Genomic DNA, 22700 nt, shown 5'->3' with positions numbered 1-22700 from the left:
TACAGAGGAGTTGCCATTTAACAAAGCAGATTAAGAATGCAATGAATATTGATCAGTTTCATCATTCTCAAAATTTAATTTTAAATATAAAACATTTACCATCATTAAAAAGAACAGAATGAATGGTCTCACAATATTACCATTATGCCCCAAATATAATTTTTCTAAACCTAAGAATATGAATATATATGCTTACATAAAAATTCATAAAGCATAATTCTCCTAGTTTAAATCAGTCTGGATTTAAACAATTCTAATTGTGCCTTTGAAATGATCAGTAGACTTACTAATTACTAATTTTTTCTCCCAACGCACCTGCGTAACCCCATTCTCAGCAACAGAATGCGGCAGGCATGTGAACGAGGTCTCTCTCAGACGGTTTTACATCCTTTGCCTGACTCCAGAGCTCATTCGTACTCAGGGATGATCACATTCTCTCAGGTCTACCAGATGACCCACTTAGAATGTCATAAAAATAAGGTTGGATAATTATGTCATGGCTGGTTTCACATCACTCTGTTTAACATCGTTCTGCATTACATGATTAGATACAGAGGCAATGGCAAAAAGAAATGAATGAAACATCTTTTCTGGTTCCAGGCTTGCATTCGAGTTTCACAGAGCCCAACGGCATGTGAGGAAGAAAATATCAAACCCAGAATCCATCGCAGTATTTTTGTAAAGATAAAAACGTGACGTGTAGGTTGAGTCCACAAAGTTGCATGTGCTCAAGTCCTTTTTTCGATTTGATGAAACAGTGGTTGTAGGAGGAATGAAGTCCTTGCCTGGGAATATGGGTTGCTGAGCTCCGAACCTGGCACCCTGTTCTCCAAGCTGTGACTTGTATACAGAATCCTCATTGTTGCTCAAGGAGGCAGCAGAAATGACCCCAAAATTAGATTTCTGTTCATCTATTCGTTTGTTTTCTCTGGCAGTGTGGCTGGTAATATATAAACCCATGCAGCTACACTTCTCTCCAAACTGAGTAGAACCTTCTAGACTATGTACCCAAGATTTCTCCCTTGGAAAAGGGAATGTGTTTTGAAATTCAACTATAAAGATGGTGCCAATGGGATCTGGATGTAAAACATCCGTGTCCACACTGCGATGTAAGAAGTTGCCTCTTATCCATTCAGAATGCAGAACTCAACAAGAGTTTCACGTTCCTTAATCCCCATGTGTTTCATTTGTCCCTACTTCGTGTTTCTTGTTGTTTCCAAAGAAACATGTCAGAACACCGAACGATGCATGTGGTCACTTGTTCTAACGCTTTCACATGTTTTGCGTTTCTTTCTTTTAAAGCACAAGACTCTGCTGACATTATTTTCCTTATTGACGGATCAAACAACACCGGAGGTGTCCATTTCGCTGTCATTCGCAACTTCCTTGTAAATCTCCTTGAGAGGCTCCCCCTTGGAACCCAGCAGATGCGAGTGGGGGTGGTGCAGTATAGTGATGAGCCCAGGACCATGTTCTCCTTGGGCAGCTTCTCTTCCAAGGCTCAGGCTCTGGAAGCAGTGAAGGCCTTGGAGTTTGCTGGGGGGGAGCTGGCCAATATTGGCCTGGCCCTTGACTTTGTGGTGGAGAACCACTTCACGCCGGCAGGGGGCAGCCGCGTGGAGGAAGGGGTGCCGCAGGTGCTGGTGCTCATCAGTGCCGGGCCGTCTAGCGATGAGATTCGGGATGCCGTGATAGCTCTGAAGCAGGCTAGCGTGTTCTCATTCTGCCTCGGAGCCCAGGCCGCCTCCAGGGCAGAGCTTCAACACATAGCTACCGATGACAACCTGGTGTTTACTGTCCCGGAATTCCGTAGCTTTGGGGACCTCCAGGAGCAATTACTGCCCTACATTGTTGGCGTGGCCCAAAGGCACATTGTCTTGCAACCGCCAACGATTGTCACTCAAGGTACGTATGTCCTTCTCGCCACCCCTGTGGGTGGGGGGTGTTGCCATGCATGGTGTTTTTCATAGAAGTGAGGGGGGCACCGGAGAGAAACTGTAAGTACCCACAGTCCAGTCCTTCCGGGACGAGCTGGCTTCTGGACGGGATGGATGTGATCGACAAGGTGCTTGGAAGAGCTAAAGATCAATGAGTGAGTGGAGAGCTCTGCTAGGTCATGAGGCACAGGGAAAGTGTGCCTTCCAGGGTAACACAGCAGATGTCTTGTTTGGAGTGATTGTGCTGTGTAGTTGTAATCCAGCCCTTCAAAAAGTGGTCTTCAGGGGCTCATTGCCATTCCAAATAAGCTAGGCCAGGATGACGGTATTGCTGGTGTGTTCATAGAGAGTGTCTCCCCCAAGACGGAAGAAGGTTACAATGCGTCCTCTGTAGCTGTGACAATGGGAGAGAGACTCTTCTGAAGGCAAGGGACAGCGGCGCACTCATTGGGTTACATGTTTACAAAATATTCCATTCCTCTGCTTATCATGTTCAGAAGTAATTCTTCTGAGTGGTAAGATGGCAGTATGCATCCCAAGGGAAGTGCGTTCACCGTGCAGTCAACTAGAGTCATTAAGAAACATACAGCCAATCAAGTCATAGTGATAATGGCCATTTGACACACATGGGAGATGTGTGGACATCATAGTTCACAGCTCATCTGACGAGCTGAGATGTTGGGCCCTCTTCAGAATGTATCAGTGTTCTGACCTTGGTTAGACCAACTACATGCCAGTCAGTCCAGGAGGGCCACCGTGGTGGGCACCATCCGGGCCCCCCTCAGTCCTCAAAGACCTCGATCCTCATTATCTTTCCAGTGTCCCAGCAGAGTTTCTGCCCAGTGAAAACTGGCAAATGAATGAGATTTATGGAAGACCGGTAGTTGGTGCAACCAGTGGTTTGAATTTTCTGGTATGGAGTAACACTCATTTTCTACCTTTGCAAGTAAAGGGCCTGTGTCTATACAATGGCTGTGGTACTAGTGGTGTGGTACTAGTGGCTGTGGTAACGATAGTATTCATGGCTCATCCTATCCCAGGGATTCCAGGCTGGCCCCCCTTGAAAAAGGATTGGTAGTAATTTAAAAAGAAGCATTTTGCAGTGGACATGCCATTACATAAAACTGAGAGTGGAAGATTTTAAAGCGTTCATTAAAAACCTTATTGGATCACAAATGGAACTGGCCTCTACCAAATAGTCCTTTGTTTGGCAGTATAGTTACTGCATGCATGTAAAGGGACTCATTGCCTTACTAAGTGTTGTGGAGAATTGAAGCAGAATTAGCACAAACTTCCTCTAAATGATTTTCAAAGAGGGCTTTTTTTGTGATGACAGTCAAGTTGCAGCAGGTAGATAGTGAAGGACCACATCATCTCTGCTCATATTGGATACCAGAACCATGTATGTGAGAATTAGGACAGTGTATGTGAGAATTACTTTCTGGAGAAGTCTCTTGGTCACGTTGAGTTCACAAAGGTCAGTCTACCGAGGTTGAGTTTAACTCCCCTGGGCTTCTAGCCTTTCTTCGCTTGATGGGGACACACACCTGACCCACTAAAGTCCCACAGGGAAGCTGGGAGAAAAGTCAAAGTTGGGTGTATTGCATCGGCACGGCAGTGAAGGGCAGAGGAAATCGTATACAGAGGCCAGCTGCTTGCCTTGTTGGGACCAAGCAATTAAGGAAACAATCAGATGGAAATAGTTTCCCAAGGTCCTCTGGGGTCACATATTGTCAGAAACCAATGATCTCTCTAGGCTTGTAAGCACAGATGATTCAGCATCACCGTCATGGGGAGATGGCTTCTTTTACCGTCTTCTGTTGAGCAGCTGTGTAATCCTGGGCAGGTCACACAAATTCTCTGGCCTCTGATTTCTTGAGCTTATGGCAAAGAATTTGCACTTGATGAAATTATTTTTGTTTCAGGAGAAGATTCAGCTTCTTGATTAAAACAGGTGATTTCTCTGACCTGCTTTCAGATTCCCCTAGATAACCAGAGTTTTAACTCCCTCTTTACAAAAATCATGCTTAATCCTAGCAATTAACTTGTAAGCACTCAACAACTGTTCCTGTCTGTCTGGCTCATGCCAGATGCTATACCAAGTACCGAGGACACAGCTGTTTACGGAGACAGGGAGATGGCTGGCCTGTTACATTAGAAGGAGGAGGAAATGATAAACACGTCAATGAGCTCTGGGTGGCTCACGCCTGTCATCCCAGCTACTCAGGAGGCTGAGATCTGCGGATCACGGTTCAAAGGCAGCCCGGGCAGAAAATCTGTGAGACTCTTACCTCCAATGAACCACCAGAAAACCAGAAATGGCACTGTGGCTCAAGTAGTAGAGTGCTAGCTTTGAACTGAGGAGCTCAGGGACAGTGCCTAGGCCGAGTTCAAGCCCCACGACCGAACAAAGGAAACAGTCCCTGGGTGTGACAGATTACGTGAGGGCGTTACGCATGCCTGGGGTAGAAAGACTGTGGGAAGGGGAGCTAGAGGTCCTGGGAGAGGCGCAGGGAAGCAGGGGGAAGAACGGGGCAGCCCGGTGGCTGTGCCGCCTGAAGATAGCACAGCTGGAGTGTGGGAGCGGAGGTGCCTGGCCCAGCTTCTCTGATAGACGGAAGCCGGGAGGCAGCTAGCGTGGGTGTGCTACGCCGGAGGTGAGCACGAGGAGCTCAGGGACTGTGTCCAGCTGGGTTTGGAGAGAAGGTCTCAAGAGGCTAGAAAAGGGAGAAGGTCCCGGGGATGGATGCCCAGGGAACGTCTCTGTGCTTCTGGGCGAGGGGGGCAGGCCTGGGGAGATGCAGGGTGGGCAGAGGGGCCGGAGGGAAGCGGTGGAGGATGCGAGGACCAGGAGCGTTCAGCCAGGGTCGCAGGGAGCTGCAGGGCAGATCGGGCGCGTGGAGTAACGGTGGTGTGGGGGAGGAGGGCCGCGGGGCTGGAGCAGACACAGGGAGGGGAAGGAGGGCTGAGGCGGGCGTGGAGTTGGGTGGTGGGAGCGGAGGTGCTGTCCCCCAATGGCTTCCTTCTCAGTCATCTGTGGAGAGCCCTCGCAGGGCAGCGGTGGTGGAGGAGGAGAGGAAGGGCGCCGGGCCATGAGGTGGTCACCCATCCTGGGGTGACCCTCCTGGGAGCGTGCAGACTGGTGCTGTCCGCTGTGTGCGCTCCTGGCTCCCAGTGCGAGGCCCCGGGGCCTGGTGGGGGTGGGGCCTTCCTCCTGCGGCTCCCCCTACCCCTAGCTGCCGCAGGGAGACACAGTACAGAGGAGAGAGGATCAGCATGGAGCTTGGATGGGGGTCTAGAGACGAGGGGAGTCAGGCGGTATGAGGACAGGCCCCGGGGAGGGGTGAGGCTGGGGGAGGATGGGGCACAGAACGTGGCTCCGTGGAGGACAGCAGGGAAGTGGCCAGGTGGAGTGGGTGAGGCTCCAGAGAGGGCAGGCGCTGCGGCGCTAGGGCAGCTATGGCTCTGGAAGCGGGCGCAGAGCAGATGGCAAGCGACACTTTATTGGAAGTGCTGGCTGTTCGAGCCACTGTGTCCCAAATGTGCTGCGGTTAGTGGACTCAAATGGACATAAAGACAGCTCCCAGGCAGGGCAGCAGTCGGGAGGCTTTGGAGGGCTCTGAGACAGTCACGGGGGGGGGGGGGGGTGAGGGCCCTCACCCGACTCTTGGGTTTCTGAGAGCTCCCGGGAGGAGCATTCTGGGGCTCTGCTGAAGGCTGAGGAGGTCCTGCTGCGTTTCCGGGTGACCACCAGCACCTCCCAGCCTGCCTCCAACCAGGTAGCAGACCCAGGCCCAGCAGGACCGCGTGGCGGGAGAGCAGGCCCTGCCCTGTGTGGACTGGCATTTCAGAGCAGTGAGAGCAAGTCTGAACGCACCCCGGACACGGAACCGATCAGGCCAAAGGAAGGTCGGATGCCCCGCAGATGTGGCTCCTGTGGAGGCCGCGATGGGAACCCCAGGTGAAGCTGGGAGTCAGTCAGGTGTTGGAGTCAGGAGCAGACACCGGAACCCAGTCCTTCTAGAGCCATTCAGGAGTTCCCAGTGCTTCTTTGGTTTGGCCCAGCATAATGCCAGGCATCCAGTGTGTGATGAGTTCCCAGGGAGTTAGACACAAGCCTTCTCCTTCTAGCTATGGATCCAGAATCCAGGGCCAACTCCCCAGATGTGGACATGGGCATGAGGAGCGTGTACAGGGGCTCAGCTACAAAGGGTGTTAAGATTTGGGAGAGGGTATGTGTGACACTTAGGAACATGGGTCTACCATACATGTGCACATTCATTATCCTTAATGGTATAAAGGAATAAAAAAGTCTACTAGACAGGTACACATTCAATTATTTGCAAGGATATTCTAAACCCTGCCCAGCGAGACAGCAAGATCTAAACTTAAGGAAGGAAAAAGTCCTGAAGAGATGTTTATAACCAGGAACTGGTAGAGGGATGTCTTGTGTTTACTGCTGCAGCCATAGATAACTGGCACCCTTAAGATAGTAGTGCACAAATGTCATCCTCCTGTTAGAATGCAGACCTCCTCTTGTGCTGAGAGTGTAGGGAGGGGGTGCAGGAGTCATCAAAACCACTCTTGGGGCTCTTGTTCCTGCACTGACACATGCTCCCAGCCCCTCACAATCAGGAATGAACTCCCTTAAAAAACATATCGCAGCCGGGCGCCGGTGGCTCATGCCTGTAATCCTAGCTCCTCAGGAGGCTCAGATCTGAGGATCGCAGTTCAAAGCCAGCCCTGGTAGGAAAGTCCAATTAACCACTAGAAATCTGAAAGTGGTACTGTGGTTCATGTGGTAGAGCACTCGCTGAAGAGCTGAGGGATAGCACTCAGGCCTAGAGTTCAAGCCCCATCAGCGACAAATAAAACCCCAAATACCAAAGCCCAAAAAACAAACAGCACAAAAGGCAGCACTGATTCTTAGGAAGGTATTTTTTGCCTTTATCACCAACCTTCCTTCCTCTGCCAGGCATTACTAAATCGGCCTGCCAGCCAGCTGCCTGGTGCCGGGAGGAGGGGTCCGAAGGGGGCTGTTGGGCGAACACCCCCTCTCAGGTCCTGCCTGCTACATTCTTTAGATCTCAGAGTCTGGTCCAGTTCTGGATGGGTGCAGGTGTCTAAGAGACTTGTCCACGCCTCGGGCAAGTTGTACCCATGTCAGGGCTGGCTGGACGGAGGTCACAGGCATCGGAAGCAGGGGCCGCCGGAGGCATCTTGCTTTGTGGTTGCCTTGAAGTCGTGACAGTATTAAGATGTCACTGACCGCCCTCCCCTCCAGATCTCTTAAGTGAAAAGCTTTGGTGGCGCTTGCTGTCTTTGATGTTGCTCTCCTACGTTTTATAATGTTACTTTTATTTTTTTTAATCTGGAGAAGGGAGCCACGGAGTATCAAGCTGAAGAGATACAGGAGGTGTTTATTCTCTTTTGATGTTTGCACTTGGCCATGTGTGATATTGGAATTGGGTCTCCGACTCAAGGCTGCCAGCCTCTGAACTGATCAAACATGGCGGCGTGTTTTATTTCTCCAGCGATGGGTCCTTTCTGGCCAAGTTACATGTCCATGGTAGAAATGAAGTAACTACCTTTTTAGTGACAGCAGGTAAACAGGTGGCTGCTGACGTTGTTTCTGCACCACGATTTGGCTAAATGTATGGACAGCAGGCGGGGCGGGAGGGGGGCCAGCCTGGCACCGTGTAGGGAAGGACGCAAATGTCAGTTAGTGTGTCATGACACGTTCCCCCTGGGCAATCCATGCTTCCCACTCACTAGCGTGGATGACAGCATCCTTGCCCGAGACGGTGGCTTTGTAGCGTCCCCACTGAAAGTGATTGTTAAGGCCTTTCTACTCACCTGTTAATATTGCTACCTACAGTCATTGAAGTCAACAAGAGGGACATAGTCTTCCTGATGGATGGCTCATCCAACTTGGGGCTGGCCAACTTCAATGCCATCCGAGACTTCATTGCCAGAGTCATCCAGAGGCTGGAGATCGGACAGGACCTTATCCAAGTGGCAGTGGCGCAGTACGCAGACACTGTCAAGCCCGAGTTTTATTTCAATAGCTATCCTGGCAAAAGAGAGATGATATCAGCTGTGCGGCGGATGAAGCCTCTGGAAGGCTCGGCCCTGTACACGGGGTCCGCTCTGGACTTCGTTCGTGACAAGCTATTCACTAGCTCGGCTGGCTACCGGGCTGCGGAAGCGGTCCCCAAGCTCCTGGTGCTCATCACAGGTGGCAAGTCCCTAGATGAGATCAGCCAGCCTGCCCAGGAGCTGAAGAGGAACAGCATCATGGCCTTTGCCATTGGGAGCAAGGCGGCCGATCAGGCCGAGCTGGAAGAGATCGCTTTCGACTCCTCCCTGGTGTTCGTCCCCGCTGAGTTCCGCGCTGCCCCTTTGCAAAGCATGCTGCCCAGCCTGCTGGCACCTCTCAGGACCCTTTCTGGAACCTCTGAAGGTATGGTGGCTGTAGCTCGGGCTGTAGGAGGGTGGCTGGCAGGTAGAACCTTCGAGAAGAAGCAGTGTGGAGCTGCTGCTGCTGAAAGCCACAGCAACACACAGAATTTATTTCATGTTTCCTTTCCCCTGGGTTGAGAATTACAGCTCAAACATCATGCAGTAAACTCGTATGACGTAAGCTCTGGGGCCCCGAGGCCTCATGTCTGTGCCCCTCTGGCTGAGGGAGTTGTGCCTCTGTTCTTATTCCTGGTTGAGGCCCAGAATTCTGTCTTCTAGCAACCTCTGGCCACTGCCTCTTCCTCCTCCCTGCCAGAGGAGACAGGGCTTCCAAAGAAGCCAAGCCTGACCTCCCCTCCCCCTGGGATGCAGTGGCCTCAGGTTTCAGCCTCTCAGATGAATGCAGTTCTGTCCCCAGTGAAGAGAAGATGAATATCACGGGCTTCTCACCTCACAACCCTTCCGCTGCAGACCTTTTAGTGCATGACCCCTGCTGCCCGGACACCTGCTCTGCCCAGACGCTGTGGCCTTTGAAATCCGAAAAGCATGTGCACTCCCTCCCTCCCTCTCTCTCTACCAAACCCCTAACCCACCCTTTTTATAACCAAAGTTCAGCTTGATAAACATAGAGAACAATTAATTTGCCTTAGAGTAAGGCCCCAGGGGAAAAATAAAGCGACGGGAATTTTTTTAAAGACTTAAGTTAAACAGATGATTAACGGTCAGCCCATCGGGAGGGCCTCTCCCTGTGGTTATCCCAGTCCAAGGGTGTTCTAGTCCCTCGTGTACAGCGATGTGGGGTTCGCATACAACCTGTGCCCACTCTCTGGCTGCATCACTCAGAATGTTGGAAGCCATGCGGACGCCATAGATGTGAACCCTCAGATAGGTGGGCCTGTCAGACTTTGAGAGTTACACTTTGTAGTATCTAGGTGTTTATCCTCGGCAGGTGCAGGGCATAGTTTCTTGCCCACCAGCCCGCCACCTCCCCTTGGAGGAACTGCCCTGGGTCCCTGGTTGGCTAATCAACTGGTGCTGCGACCCCTAGGAGTCGGGGATGAGAGGGCAGGAGGGACAGGCGGGAGGCTCATGGGTCTCAGGCCCAAGAACAGCCTCTGCTGATTGGCTTTTAGTCTTAAGGGTCACAGGTTTCCAGGTCAGGAGGGCAGAATGCTCCCTGGCTGGCATGGAAAGTTCTCCCTAACTGCACAGGCCTGGGAGCTCCAGAGGGCGTAGCCCCGTCCAGGAGGTCTGTGGTGGGAAGTGTTAGAGAGGAACGGGGGCCTGGCACCCTGGTAGAAGCCATTTTCAGGGCGGGATGTCCTCTTCCTGGGATGCTGACCTCTGCGTGTCGCACACATCCTCACTCTGCTCCATCTGTCTGTGAGCCACCTCGGTTGTGCACATGTGGATGTTAATTCGATATGCCTCACCAACACCAGCCACCACAAGAGGAAAATATGCAGCCGCTGCCATATTTTACCGGGCGGCGTGCTCTGCCAGGCTGGCTGCCTGCGCTCTGAGTGCCGGCATGCGTGTCCGCGGGCGGCACACATGGGCCCTTTCCGCTGTGAATGTGGCTGCGCTCTGAGTGCCGGCGTGCGCGTCCGCGGGCGGCACACATGGGCCCTTTCCGCTGTGAATGTGGCTGCGCTCTGAGTGCCGGCGTGCGCGTCCGCGGGCGGCACACATGGGCCCTTTCCGCTGTGAATGTGGCTGCGCTCTGAGTGCCGGCGTGCGCGTCCGCGGGCGGCACACATGGGCCCTTTCCGCTGTGAATGTGGCTGCGCTCTGAGTGCCGGCGTGCGTGTCCGCGGGCGGCACACATGGGCCCTTTCCGCTGTGAATGTCTCACCTTGTTCTCTGTGCTTCACCGCAGTTCACGTAAACAAAAGGGATATCATCTTCCTTTTGGATGGATCGGTCAACGTTGGCAAGACCAATTTCCCCTACGTGCGCGACTTTGTAATGAACCTAGTTAACAGCCTTGATGTTGGAAGTGACAATATCCGTGTGGGTCTAGTGCAATTTAGTGACACTCCGGTCACGGAGTTCTCTCTGGACACGTACCAGAGCAAGCCAGAGCTGCTGGCTCACTTGAGACGCTTTCAGCTCAGGGGGGGCTCGGGCCTGAACACGGGGGCGGCCCTGAGCTACGTCCAGGCCAACCACTTCACCGAGGCCGGCGGCAGCAGGATCCGGGAACACGTGCCGCAGCTGCTGCTCCTGCTCACGGCCGGGCGGTCTGAGGACTCCTATTTGCAAGCTGCCAATGCCCTGGCCCGTGCGGGCGTGCTGACCTTCTGTGTGGGGGCCAGCCGGGCCGACAGGGCAGAGCTTGAGCAGATGGCTTTTAACCCAAGCCTGGTGTACCTCATGGACGATTTCAGCTCCCTGCCGGCTCTGCCTCAGCAGCTGATTCAGCCCCTAACCACGTATGTTAGTGGAGGGGTGGAGGAAGTTCCACTCACCCAGCCAGGTAAACCTACCCCACCAGCTCGGGGCCTGCCTCCCCGGTGCTAAGGCCACAAGGAAAAACCCAGAGCCTGCGAGCCGTGGAGAGACAGCTGATCCCTCTGATCAAAATGTTCCCCACAGGGGCTCAAGATGCCGTCCTTGGCAAGCTTAGACTCCAAAGGGCATTTGTGCGTGGCAGTGCGGAGCCCATAGCGGAGGCAGGGTCCGCGCTGCCCTGAATTCACAGCCCCTCCTCCACGCCCATCAACATTGTATGGAGTGAAAATCCAGGGGGAGAAAAGAAGGGGTGGGGGGTGAGAGTGGGGTGGGGAGAAAGAGAAACGGGGGTGGGGGAAGGAGGAAAGCAGGGATGGAGGGAGAAGGAAATGGGGGGAGAGATGGAGGAGGGAGAAAAGAAGGGAGGGTCAGGAGACCTGGGGGAGGGGAGCAGGGAGGAGCAAAAGGAGAGACCATTTTTCCCCCATACACAGGCATGCCCAGGGATCATGAACAATTGGCATTTTTTTTTCTTCACGAGGCAGCTTTTGCATCTAGACTCTGCTGTATGTAAAAGCTGCCTGTCCCTCTTCAGAATAGTAATGATGGGTTCCAAAGGAAGAGGGTCATCATTGTCCTTTACTGTGGCACCTTATGGAGGCCTGGGACCGGGGTCTGGCCCTTCAGTGGGCTGCTTCACCCACGGCTGAGCCCACAGGAAGCCTGATGGGAGCACGGCCAGCTGGAAATGCCATTGATGTGACATTTGCCATTTGCCCCCTGACGTGGCATTTGCATGGCATGATGCGTTCCCCTCGGGCTGTCACTCTGTTCTCAGTGGCCCAGTGACAGCAGATCCCCAAGCGATAGCAGTGCCCCGGCCTCCCAGCAGTGATGGGCACGGCCGTGGGTCGACACCTATGACCTCCATGGGACGCAGAGCTGATTGGGTGACAAGCCAGCGCTGCCTGGGTGGTTCCTCTGTGTCAGCCTCTGTCACGACAGATCCAGACAGTATTTGTTAGCCACGGTCCAATAGGACCGATATATTTTCGATAGCGTCTTACGGCCACGTGACCGTGTTGTCTGATCTCCCAGGGAGACTCTGCCTGGTGAGAAATGGGGTGTGGCTGGCTTTGTTGATTTAGAGCAGCTCCCACAGCCTAGGTTTGCTTTGACGAGGACACGCTAGGCAGGAGGGCTGGGCCGTCTCGTCTCCTGCTGGTACAGTGATCCTCGGATGAACTCGGTCAAATGCTGGTGGTGCTGGGCTGCGTCCATGTGGCCGGTCGGCCAGGATCCCCTCCCTTACTGTGTCCCATCCACTTTCCTCGTAGAGAGCAAGCGAGACATCCTGTTCCTCTTTGACGGCTCAGCCAACGTCATGGGCCAGTTCCCCGCCCTCCGGGACTTTCTCTACAAGGTCATCGACGAGCTGGACGTGAAGCCGGATGGGACCCGGGTGGCCGTGGCGCAGTTCAGCGACGACGTCCGGGTGGAATCTCGCTTCAACCAGCACCTGAACAAGGCAGAGATCCTGAATCTCGTGAAGAAGATGAAGGTGAAGACGGGCAGGACCCTCAACCTGGGCTACGCCCTGGACTACGCGCAGAGGCACATCTTCGTGAAGTCCGCGGGCAGCCGTGTGGAGGACGGCGTGCTTCAGTTCCTGGTGCTCCTGGTGGCCGGGAGGTCGGCCGATGCCGTGGACGGGCCGGCGAGCAGCCTGCGGCAGAGCGGGGTGGTGCCCTTCATTTTCCAAGCCAAGAACGCGGACCCTGCGGAGCTGGAGCAGATCGTGCCGTCCCCCGCCTTCATCCTCACAGCGGAGTCGCTCCCCAAGATCGGTGACCTCCAGTCGCAGATCGTCAGCCTCTTGAAGTCAGTGAACAACGGAGCCCCAGCTCCAGGTATGGGGACTGCGGTGCAGCCACCTTCTCTCTACCTGCTTGGTGCAGGCTGCGGGCCCTGGGCCCTCAGACAGAGGACCGCCTGGGGCTACCCCAGGGTGAGGGGAGAGGGAAAGGTGACAGGTGGTTTCTATGGGAACAAGAGAATGAGTTTTCCCTCCTCAATTTGACTTTCTAGCTATTCTCTTAGGTAAAACGCAAGAATCTTGGTGATTATTTTCAAGGGTGTTGGAAGATTTCATAATAAGATAGATTATGAAAACAACACTAGCTAGCAAATCCCCTCTTTAAACACATGTTAGCCAGGCACTGGTGTCTCCTGCCTGTAATCCTGGATACTCGGGAGGCTGAGATGTGAGGATTACAGTTCAAAGCCAGCCCGGACAGGAAAGTCCAGGAGACTCTTACCTCAGATTATGCACTGAAAAAGCCAGTAGAACTGTGGCTGTGAGCTAGCCTGGAGCAAAGAAAATACAAGGATAGTGCCCAGGCCCTGAGTTCAAGCCCCAGGACCTGCACCAAAAAAAGTATTTTTTTTGGAGGATCTTAAAGAGGGGAGCGAATGTTCTCACCTCTTCGCCCAGAAGATTCTCAGCTGCAGCCAGAAAGATTTGGTAGTCATTTCAAAAGGCTTTGGAGAGAACACGATCCCCTTTCTTTCCTCAGATTCCTCTAGCATAGTGACCTACTGACCTCCCCTAGAGGGCCATTAGGAGGGAAGAGGGCAGAGAAGAGAGAGTGGATAGCATCCTTGCTAGTAACCGAGTCCCTTTGTAACAAAGCCCTGGCATTGGACCGAGGCATGTGTGATTAGGTACAGGGCAGGGATGGGCCTAGAAGAGGGAATAGGAGGTAGAGTCAGGCTAGCAGCAGGACCCACAGATCCTGCTTGAACAAGGGCAACTAGAAGGCAGCCTCTGCCATGGTCCTGACCCCTTAGCAAGTGACATGCCAGCTTCCAGTTTCTAACAAAAGTAGAGATTATTGGAAGGATGGCTGCTAAGGGCCCCGAATCCAGGCCGCCACTGCCCCTTGGTTGTACTCGGGTTGGGCAAATCACTTTACCTCATTTATCTCGCTTCTTCTGGTTGCTTGTTTTTTAATAAAATAAAGACCAAGAATGTGTTTTACTATGTGCATAAAAGGCCACATAGCATGGCTATATTGATAGCTAAAGTTAGTTTCAGCCTCCAGTTCTCCATAGCTTTGTTTTAAGGGAAATCAGTGCTGCGATTCCTTTACCACACTCACGGAAAGCTAAAGGCACAGGAGGAGGTAAAAAATAATCCCCACTATAAAGGCTGCACTAAAACTTCTAGATGCTCATTTAGACCATGTAACACTATGTGTTACAGCGCTTTTTATTTGGTGATAAAGGTTCAGCAAAAAGAGTGGTTAATTTCACATCTACTTTTGGTGAAGAGCTGAGATTCTAGAGCTTCTCCACCGATTGCTGCATCCTGCTTGCAGCTGGTTGCATGTTGGCACTCTGACCTCTGAACCCTCTGGCCCGGCCATCCCATGTTCCTCCTGGTCCTGCACGATTCCCTGAGCTCACCTTTGGGAGGCAACAGTTGTGTGGTTCTGAAGTGACTAGGCCTTGTGGATGGGAGCATTTGGTTCCCATTTCTGCCGTAGCACATTGCCAGGCACAGAATGAATTTGCTCTTCACAGTTTGGGAGTTCAGGAGTTGGAACAAGTCTTGCCGGCTTCAAGTGAAGCTGCCATCAGGTCCGCATGCTTTCTGGATGGAAGCCCTAGGAGACTTCAGCTTCCCCAGTGTCCAGAGGCTGCCTGCCCCTCCTGCCTCCTGGCTGCATCTTCCATCCTTGAAGCGGGCAGTGCAGTGCCTGCCTTTCTCTCTGACCTCTACTCCCACGTCTCTCTCTGGCTCTGACCTTCTTGACTCTTCTTGTCAAGGCATCTGAAATTAATGTAGCCATGTTGGATGTGCCTGGATATTGGAGGACTATCCCCCAAATCCTTTTGTGAATTCACTGAAAAAGTCTGGTTCACAAAGACGGGGAGGTGGGCCTGTGCAGGGGCCGCAGCAGCGTGAAAATGCCCCTCTCAGAGACTCATGACGTGTCCTCCTCCAGTTTCAGGCGAGAAGGATGTGGTGTTTCTGATCGACGGCTCTGAGGGCGTCAGGAGTGGGTTTTCCCTGCTGAAGGACTTCATGCAGAGGGTGGTAGAGAGCCTGGATGTGGGTCCTGACCGTGTGCGCGTGGCCGTGGTGCAGTACAGCGACCGGACGAGGCCCGAGTTCTACTTGAATTCCCACATGGACCAACAGGGCGTCATCAACGCCATTCGCAGGCTGACCCTGCTGGGTGGGCCGACCCCCAACACAGGGGCGGCCCTGGACTTCGTCCTGAGGCACATTCTGACCAGCTCAACTGGAAGCAGGATGGCGGAGGGTGTCCCCCAGCTCCTGATCGTGCTCACGGCCGAGCGGTCTGGGGACGACGTGAGGGGCCCCTCGGTGGTCCTGAAGAAGGGCGGTGCGGTGCCTATCGGCATCGGCATCGGGAATGCCGACATCGCCGAGATGCAGATGATCTCCTACATCCCGGACTTCGCGGTGGCCATCCCTACCTTCCGGGAGCTGGGCACGGTCCAGCAGGTCATCTCCGAGCGGGTGACCCAGCTCAGCCGTGAGGAGCTGAAGCAGTTGCAGCCTGTTTTCCTGCCCCCGTCCGGCCCAGGTGAGAGAGTGTGGGACTCATGGGGTCCTTCTTCCTTATAACGGGCTACTCACTTTGAACCGTGGCTTTCAAAGTGTGTTCAGCCTTGCCTTCTCTGCCAGAGAAGCCTAGCACCAGAGCTAGGGTTACAGGAAAAATGAGGAAGCACACGTCCTTTCTTAGAGGTTGCTAGGATTCATCGTTTTGGCCAAATTAAAGCCTCCGGGAGGGCATAGACTTGTCCTAGACTCAAATTCCTCAAAGACTCTGGGTAGGACGCGGAGAGGAGGGCGGGCCTGGCTGCATCTGCGCCTGGTCCGCTGGAAGCCTCGCGGAGCCTTCCACCATCAGGAGAGAGCTCGGCTAGGGAGGAGGCTCTGGAAAGTGGGAAGATCACTTTTGAGTTTGCTTGAGGCTGAGAAGTGTCTCCGCTGGCAGGAAGAGCAGCTGGCTTTCATGAGCAAAGTTGATTTGATTCCCCTTCCCAGGTCTGGGACCCACGGAGGGTCCCAGTGACCTGAAGGAAGAGAGATGAAGATCTATCCACACTCAGTAGAGGCCTGCCCAGGGCCTGGGTTCTGATTTTTTGTGCTGGTCCTGGGGCTTGAACTCAGGACCTGGTCACTGTGTGTCATTCTAAGGATACAGCTGTGCTGCACAACGCCTTCCATCTTGTCTGTTACAATGCAGACCAGCGAAGGTTGAGACCACATTTTAGAGAGGATAAGGGAGTTTATTACTGGCAACCCAAACCAGGATAGTGCCAGAAAGAAATTCCAATCCCAAGGGAAGGAAAATCCTGAGTTTTATATAAACTGGTTACACACAAAACAGGCATTAATCAGGCATACAAAAGTCAGGCAGGCTGGCATCCACTTCTGACCAGGTGGGCAAGTCCTTTCTAGTTGTGCAGAAATCATGACATCCTCTTGCTACCCCTTCTGCATTGTTACTAAAGAAAATGCCTGTGGGCTTCCCGCTATGGATTCTGACAGCCTTGCCCTGTCTGTCCCCCAACCCATGTTCCAGCAACAGCCCCACTGGGCCACTTTCTGTCGGGTGCACGGGGGCCCCATTCTGGAAGCTGGATGCTGTGAAGTCCCTTCACTGGGAGGGTAACTTTGTCTACTTCACATCTGCTCTGAACCCAGCCTAATCTGCCCCATCCTTGTCCTTGCTCAGAATGTGCTCCTGCCCAGTGGCTGACCCTTAGGTGCCATCTTCCTGGTCTACCTTGATCGATAGGCAGCATCTGTATCAGTGGTTGTCTCTCCTTCCTTGTGTCCCCCTCAGAGGTTGGGGATGCAGCTCTAGTTTCTGCCTCCCTTCCAGCCACTCTTCCTCGATCCTTTGCTGAGCCCTCCTCTTCCTCCCACCTGTAGATGTTGAGGTGTGCAGGACTCACTCCTTCCACTGATACCTTCACCATACCAGCAGTTGCTGGAGGTCCTGTGATCTGTCCAGTGGTGTTTCCAGGACCAGTTAGAAGGTAGTCCATAGCACGTGCAGTTTTGTGCCAATGAGGTTGAAGGCCATGATCCTGTTTGCTTCACAGATGTTGGTAGCAAGAAAGACGTGGTCTTCCTCATTGATGGGTCTCAAAACGCCAGCCCCGAGTTCCAGTACATCCGCACGCTGATTGAGAGGATGGTCAACTACCTGGACGTGGGCTTTGACACCACCCGCGTGGCAGTGATCCAGTTCAGCGAGGATCCCAAGGTGGAGTTTCCGCTGAACGCGCACTCCAGCAAGGACGAAGTGCAGAGCGCCGTGCGCAGGCTGAGGCCCAAGGGCGGGCAGCAGGCGAACATCGGCGGTGCCCTGGAGTATGTGCTGAAGAACATCTTCAAGAGGCCCCTGGGCAGCCGGATCGAGGAGGGCGTCCCGCAGTTCCTGGTGCTCATCTCCTCCAGGAAGTCTGACGATGAAGTGGACGACGCGGCTGTGGAGCTCAAGCAGTTCGGGGTGGCCCCTTTCACCATAGCCAGGCACTCCGACCAGGAGGAGCTGGTGAAGATCTCCCTGAGCCCCGAGTACGTGTTCTCGGTCAGCACCTTCCGGGAGCTGCCCACCCTGGAGCAGAAACTGCTGACACCCATCACCACCCTGACGGCCGAGCAGATCCAGCAGATCCTGTCCAGAACTCGCTTCCCTCCCCCAGGTGAGGCCCGTGGGTGGGGGGGAGGGGGGAGGTGGCTCTGCTCCCTAACTTGGTATAAAAATAATGGGCTCAGGGGTCACACCACTCAGGGTAAGTGAATTTACAAGGAAGGCAGTGCCCCTTCCTTTTTACCCAGTCTGTGGCCACCAGCCAGAGACCACCAGGACACACCTGTGGCTGAGCAGAGTGACACTGTCACTGTGGCACAGGAAAAAGGAGGCTGTGAGTGACAGGGTGTGAGTGTGCGTCTGGCTGTCCCGTGGAAGGCTGGTGGAGGCAGGGCTCTGGCCTGGACTGGGGGTGGGAAGTGGAGCTAATTCTGCAGTCTGCCACACTCAGCCATCACCAAGCAGGGAGGCCTCGGTGGAGCAGCCACGGCTCCTATTTGGGGTTTGGGACATGATGGTTTGGCCAGTGCCCTCCTCTGGGTGGCTCAGCTCTGGTCCCAGCTCTGGTCCCAGCTCTTGCTGCCAGGTTGCTGTCACACACAGTGGTTGGTGAGTGCTGATGGTCTGTGGATGGCTTGAGCTCAGCAGAGCACCCCAAGGCTGTGTGTTCCGGGCCTGCTCCCAGTGAGAGGGTGCTTTCCCTTTCATCAGTGAATGGCCCGCTGGATGACCAGCCTGACGGCCACTGTGCTGTTTTCCATTGCATATGGGTGAATGGTATTGAGCGGCAATGCTATTCAGTGGTATTTGAGAAACATCTAGAATTCTAAGTAATAGGAAAATGTGGATCATCTTCCCAAAGACACTTTGATAAACGTTGTTGGATAATTTGATTTCATTTTTTCAGAACTTCAAAAGGTTGGTCGTATAAAGGGGGTTGCCATTTAATGTGTCATTTTGATGAACTTACACACCTTGAGTATCCCTCATGCAAGACGTTTGGTTCAGAAGTGGTTTGGATTTGGGATTTACTGAGATTTTGGAATATTAATGTGTGCATGATGAGATACCTCGAGGCTGTAACCCAAGTCTGGACACGAATTCCGTTGTGTTTCTCATATACTTGGTACGCACAGCCTGAAGGTGATGTCGTGTGATTGAAGTAAAAACATGGAATTTTCACTTGTGGGAGCCCTCTGTGCTTTGGGACTATGGAAGATTTTGGATTCTGGGATTTTGAATCAGAGATGCCTGACCCATGGTTTAAAAAAAAAAAAAGAGGAACTCGTGAGTAGAAATAGGGGAGATAATAGTTATAAAGCCAAATCTGGGACTAAGTGCCCGAGATTTTTGGTTGAGGAGAAACCTGAGGCAGCCAGTAGTTGGGGTGTGCCAGGGTTATACATGGCATATAGCATTGCCAAGTGGAGATGGGGCGTGGCAAGGCTGGGAGACCCACAGGACCCTCAGGGCTGACCGTGAGACTCCTGTGGGAGGGGTGAGGATACACTACAGCTGTCTCTCTCCCTTCACAGCAAAGACACTGGCCTCACCGATCACGAGCCCTTCAGTGACTACAGTGTATGACTGCAGCTCGCAGAGCAGGATTCGTGTCTAAATGCTACGGACCTTTTAAGTAGCAATAGTAACCCAGACTATGAAGCTCAACTTAAAGCTAGCTGAGAAAGAAAATGGTTTAGAGAATTTAAAGTAGCCCATGACGTAGGAATTCGTTTTGGTGATAAACAGTCCTCTTGGTTTTGTTTTTGTTTCTTTTGTTTTGGTGCCGGTTTTGGGGCTTGAACTCTGGGTCTCCTACTCTTGCTTGGCTCTTTTGTTCAAGGCTGGAGGGCTACCACATGAGTCGTGCCTCCACTTCCGGCTTTTTGCTGGTTAATTGGAGACAAGAGTCTCACAGACTTCTCTTTCCAGGCTGGCTTTGAACCATGATCCTCAGATCTCAGCCTCCTGAGTAGTTAGGATGACGGACGTGGGTCCCCAGTGCCCAGCTCAGCATCTGGTACTTAATGACTAATTTCCAAAAGCCTGAATGAGAATCTCAGGCACACGGGGACATCATATTAACCATGGCACAACATAAGGCAAACTTGAGAAAGTACAGTGGGAAGTAGCGAGCTTACGGAGCCTTCCTCCTTTGTATATCTGCAGCAGTGGAGAGTGGCGTGGCTGACATAGTGTTCCTCATCGACAGCTCTGACAGCGTGAGACCCGACGGCATCGCTCACATTCGAGACTTCGTCAGCAGGATTGTCCGAAGACTTAACATTGGCCCCAATAAAGTGAGGATCGGGGTCGTGCAGTTCAGCAACGACGTCTTCCCAGAATTTTACCTGAAGACCTACAAATCCCAGGCCACCGTGCTCGACGCCATACGGCGCCTGCGGTTCAAAGGGGGCTCTCCACTGAACACCGGGAAAGCCCTGGAGTTTGTAGCAAGGAACCTGTTTGTGAAGTCGGCTGGGAGCCGGATAGAAGATGGGGTTCCCCAACACCTGGTCCTGTTTCTGGGTGGGAAATCCCAGGATGATGTTTCCAGGTTCTCCCAGATCATCAGCTCCTCAGGGATTGCGAGTTTAGGAATCGGAGACCGGAACACTGACAGAACAGAACTGCAGACCATCACCAACGACCCCCGGCTGGTCTTCACGGTGCGGGAGTTCCGGGAGCTCCCCAACATAGAAGAGAGGGTGGTGAGCTCGTTAGGACCCTCTGGAGCCACGCCTGCGCCTCCAGGGGTAGGCCCGCCCTCTCCTTCAAGACCAGGTAAACATCTTTAAAATAATAGTAATAATAATAATAATAACAATAACAACAACAGTAATAATAAAAGGCCAAGTATGAGCTCTGTGACCCAGAACTACACAATGGAAGATCAAGATTTTTAGAATGAAAAAAAAACAACTTTTTAGAAACACTCTTACTATTCTCAGGGTTGTTTCTACAGCTGGTATTTGAAGTGAAATACTGGAAGATTAGTTCAGTTGAAACAGAAGAGGGAAGTATATCCCCCAAAGGACCATGGCCCTTGGTCTCCATCCCTTCTGAGGTTACCTGTAGCGGGAAGGCTCTATACAGCGATCGAGGGTACTGTGTTCCTTGACTCTCAGGATAAGATGGCGTCAGTGGAGGCAGCCAGTCGGTCGCCTGCTGAGCACGGCTCTGATGTCAGTCCATTACCAGTGGCAGGATTCACCCTGACCCCAGGCCCAGTCCAGGCTGACCTCCTTCCTGAGTTAATCTGACCACCAGGGCCACGCACCTACAAGTTTCTTGCCCACGCTCCCCTCCCCTGTGAGCGGCCATGCATGGGCTGGACCCCTCCGCCACGCGCGTTTCCTTGCTTTTCTTCTGGGTGCAGAGAAACATGTGAGCACTCTTGGCTTTCTTAGAGGTTCTGCATTCCTGTTTTGCTCCATCGTTGGCTGCTTTGCCTGGGTTGCCTCTAGCACACGCCGTATCTCTCACACTGTCTCCAATTTCCCCTTTCTGTTCAGTTTCCTCTAGTTTTCAAAACCCAGAATTGGCCCTCACATGCTGCGGATTTTCTGCTTCTAAGAAGCACTGACGCAGCACTCTGTATGTCTAGAGGGTTTAGCTCTCATTCTCCAGTCGGCCTCTCTTAGCTTCCTTGCTCTGTCCCTCAGACATTCACCCCCCCCCCCCCACTCCTATAGATACTACATTTTGCTATTGATCAGGAAGAAATAGTTAAATTTTTTTTTTATCTGTTGTGGGGCTTGAACTCTGGTCCTGGGTGCTGTCCAGGAGCAATTCAGCTCAAGGCGAGCACTTTACTACGCTGATCCACAGAACCACTTCCAGTTTTCTGGTGGCTCCTTGGAGATAAGAGTCTCATGGATTTTCCTGCCTGGGCTGACTTTGAACTGTGATCCTCAGATCTCAGCCTCCTGAGTAGCTAGGATTACAGGAATGAGCCAATGGTCCTTGGTTATATTGGTATTTTTTTTTTTTTTTTTAGCTTGCAGACCATCAAACCCAGGTATCCACTGAATTCCTGGCATAATGCAAGGTTGTGTGGGACAACTGAGACTTGGCATCGCTGAGTTATCTTGTCTCCTTTCCTTTCACCTTCGTGTTCTTGACATAATCTTTTGGGGCTGGGTGATTGACTAGAACAAGGGTTTCAACTATCAGTCAATTATTAGCAAGGTCTCGTATCTGTTATTTTGATTTGCATTTTGTGTTTTTCTGTTATGGACATGAGACCCAACTTGTCCTCCCGTTCATTGTGATCTCTTGTAGAGAAGAAGCAAGCAGACATTGTGTTCTTGTTGGATGGATCCATCAATTTCAGGAGGGACAGCTTCCAGGAAGTGCTCCGTTTTGTAGCTGAAATTGTGGACACGGTTTATGAAGAGGGTGACTCCATCCAAGTAGGATTGGTCCAGTACAATTCTGACCCCACGGATGAATTCTTCTTGAAAGATTTCTCCACCAAGAGGCAGATTATCGACGCCATCAACAAAGTGGTCTACAAAGGGGGGAGACATGCCAACACCAGGGTGGGCATCGAACACCTGCGGCTCAATCACTTTGTGCCAGAGGCCGGCAGCCGCCTGGACCAGAGAGTCCCTCAGATCGCCTTCGTGATCACCGGAGGGAAGTCGGTGGAGGACGCTCAGGACGTGAGCCTGGCGCTCACCCAGAAAGGGGTCAAGGTGTTTGCAGTGGGTGTGAGGAACATTGACTCGGAGGAGGTGGGAAAGATAGCTTCCAACAGTGCCACGGCCTTCCGAGTGGGCAACGTCCAGGAGCTGTCGGAGCTGAGTGAGCAGGTCTTGGAAACGCTGCACGACGCCATGCACGAAACCTTATGTCCCGGTGTGACCGATGTTTCCAAAGGTAATCCCCTCTGGGGTTATAGACCCCTGGGTATGTGTTTTCAGACTTTTCCTGTGGAGAATAGAGATGGATTTTAGTGCTGGCCTAGGGATTCTTTGAGCATTTGGCTACTTCAGATACCAACTTACACACACATGCACACACACACACACACACACACACACACACACACACACACACACACACGGGTTGGGTCAGATGACCACTGTTGGAGAATGTTCTTCCAAGATAAGAATAGTTGACCACCTTTTTGCCCTTATAAGCTCAAGCTATTTTCTCTTATTAGGTGGTTCCTTAAATAATTCAAATTCATTCA

The 22700-nt window shown here is 52.6% G+C and overlaps 1 protein-coding gene across 1 annotated transcript in view; it reads left to right on the top strand.

Annotated features, from left to right (window-relative positions):
• The window catches only part of Col6a3 (collagen type VI alpha 3 chain), an 80760-nt gene that overhangs the window by 23163 nt on the left and 34897 nt on the right, over window positions 1-22700 (top strand). Inside the window, exons 3-10 of the mRNA XM_042678813.1 lie at window positions 1303-1905; window positions 7816-8400; window positions 10279-10878; window positions 12191-12763; window positions 14864-15472; window positions 17007-17612; window positions 19670-20284; window positions 21785-22384. Coding sequence (XP_042534747.1) covers window positions 1303-1905; window positions 7816-8400; window positions 10279-10878; window positions 12191-12763; window positions 14864-15472; window positions 17007-17612; window positions 19670-20284; window positions 21785-22384 — 4791 coding nt within the window. The remainder of the gene's footprint in view (window positions 1-1302; window positions 1906-7815; window positions 8401-10278; window positions 10879-12190; window positions 12764-14863; window positions 15473-17006; window positions 17613-19669; window positions 20285-21784; window positions 22385-22700) is intronic.

This window comes from Dipodomys spectabilis, unplaced genomic scaffold (genome assembly GCF_019054845.1).
Source record: "Dipodomys spectabilis isolate Male_0828 unplaced genomic scaffold, ASM1905484v1 ptg000049l, whole genome shotgun sequence".
Classification (NCBI taxonomy): domain Eukaryota; kingdom Metazoa; phylum Chordata; class Mammalia; order Rodentia; family Heteromyidae; genus Dipodomys; species Dipodomys spectabilis.
This window is presented reverse-complemented; position numbering and strand designations above follow the sequence as displayed.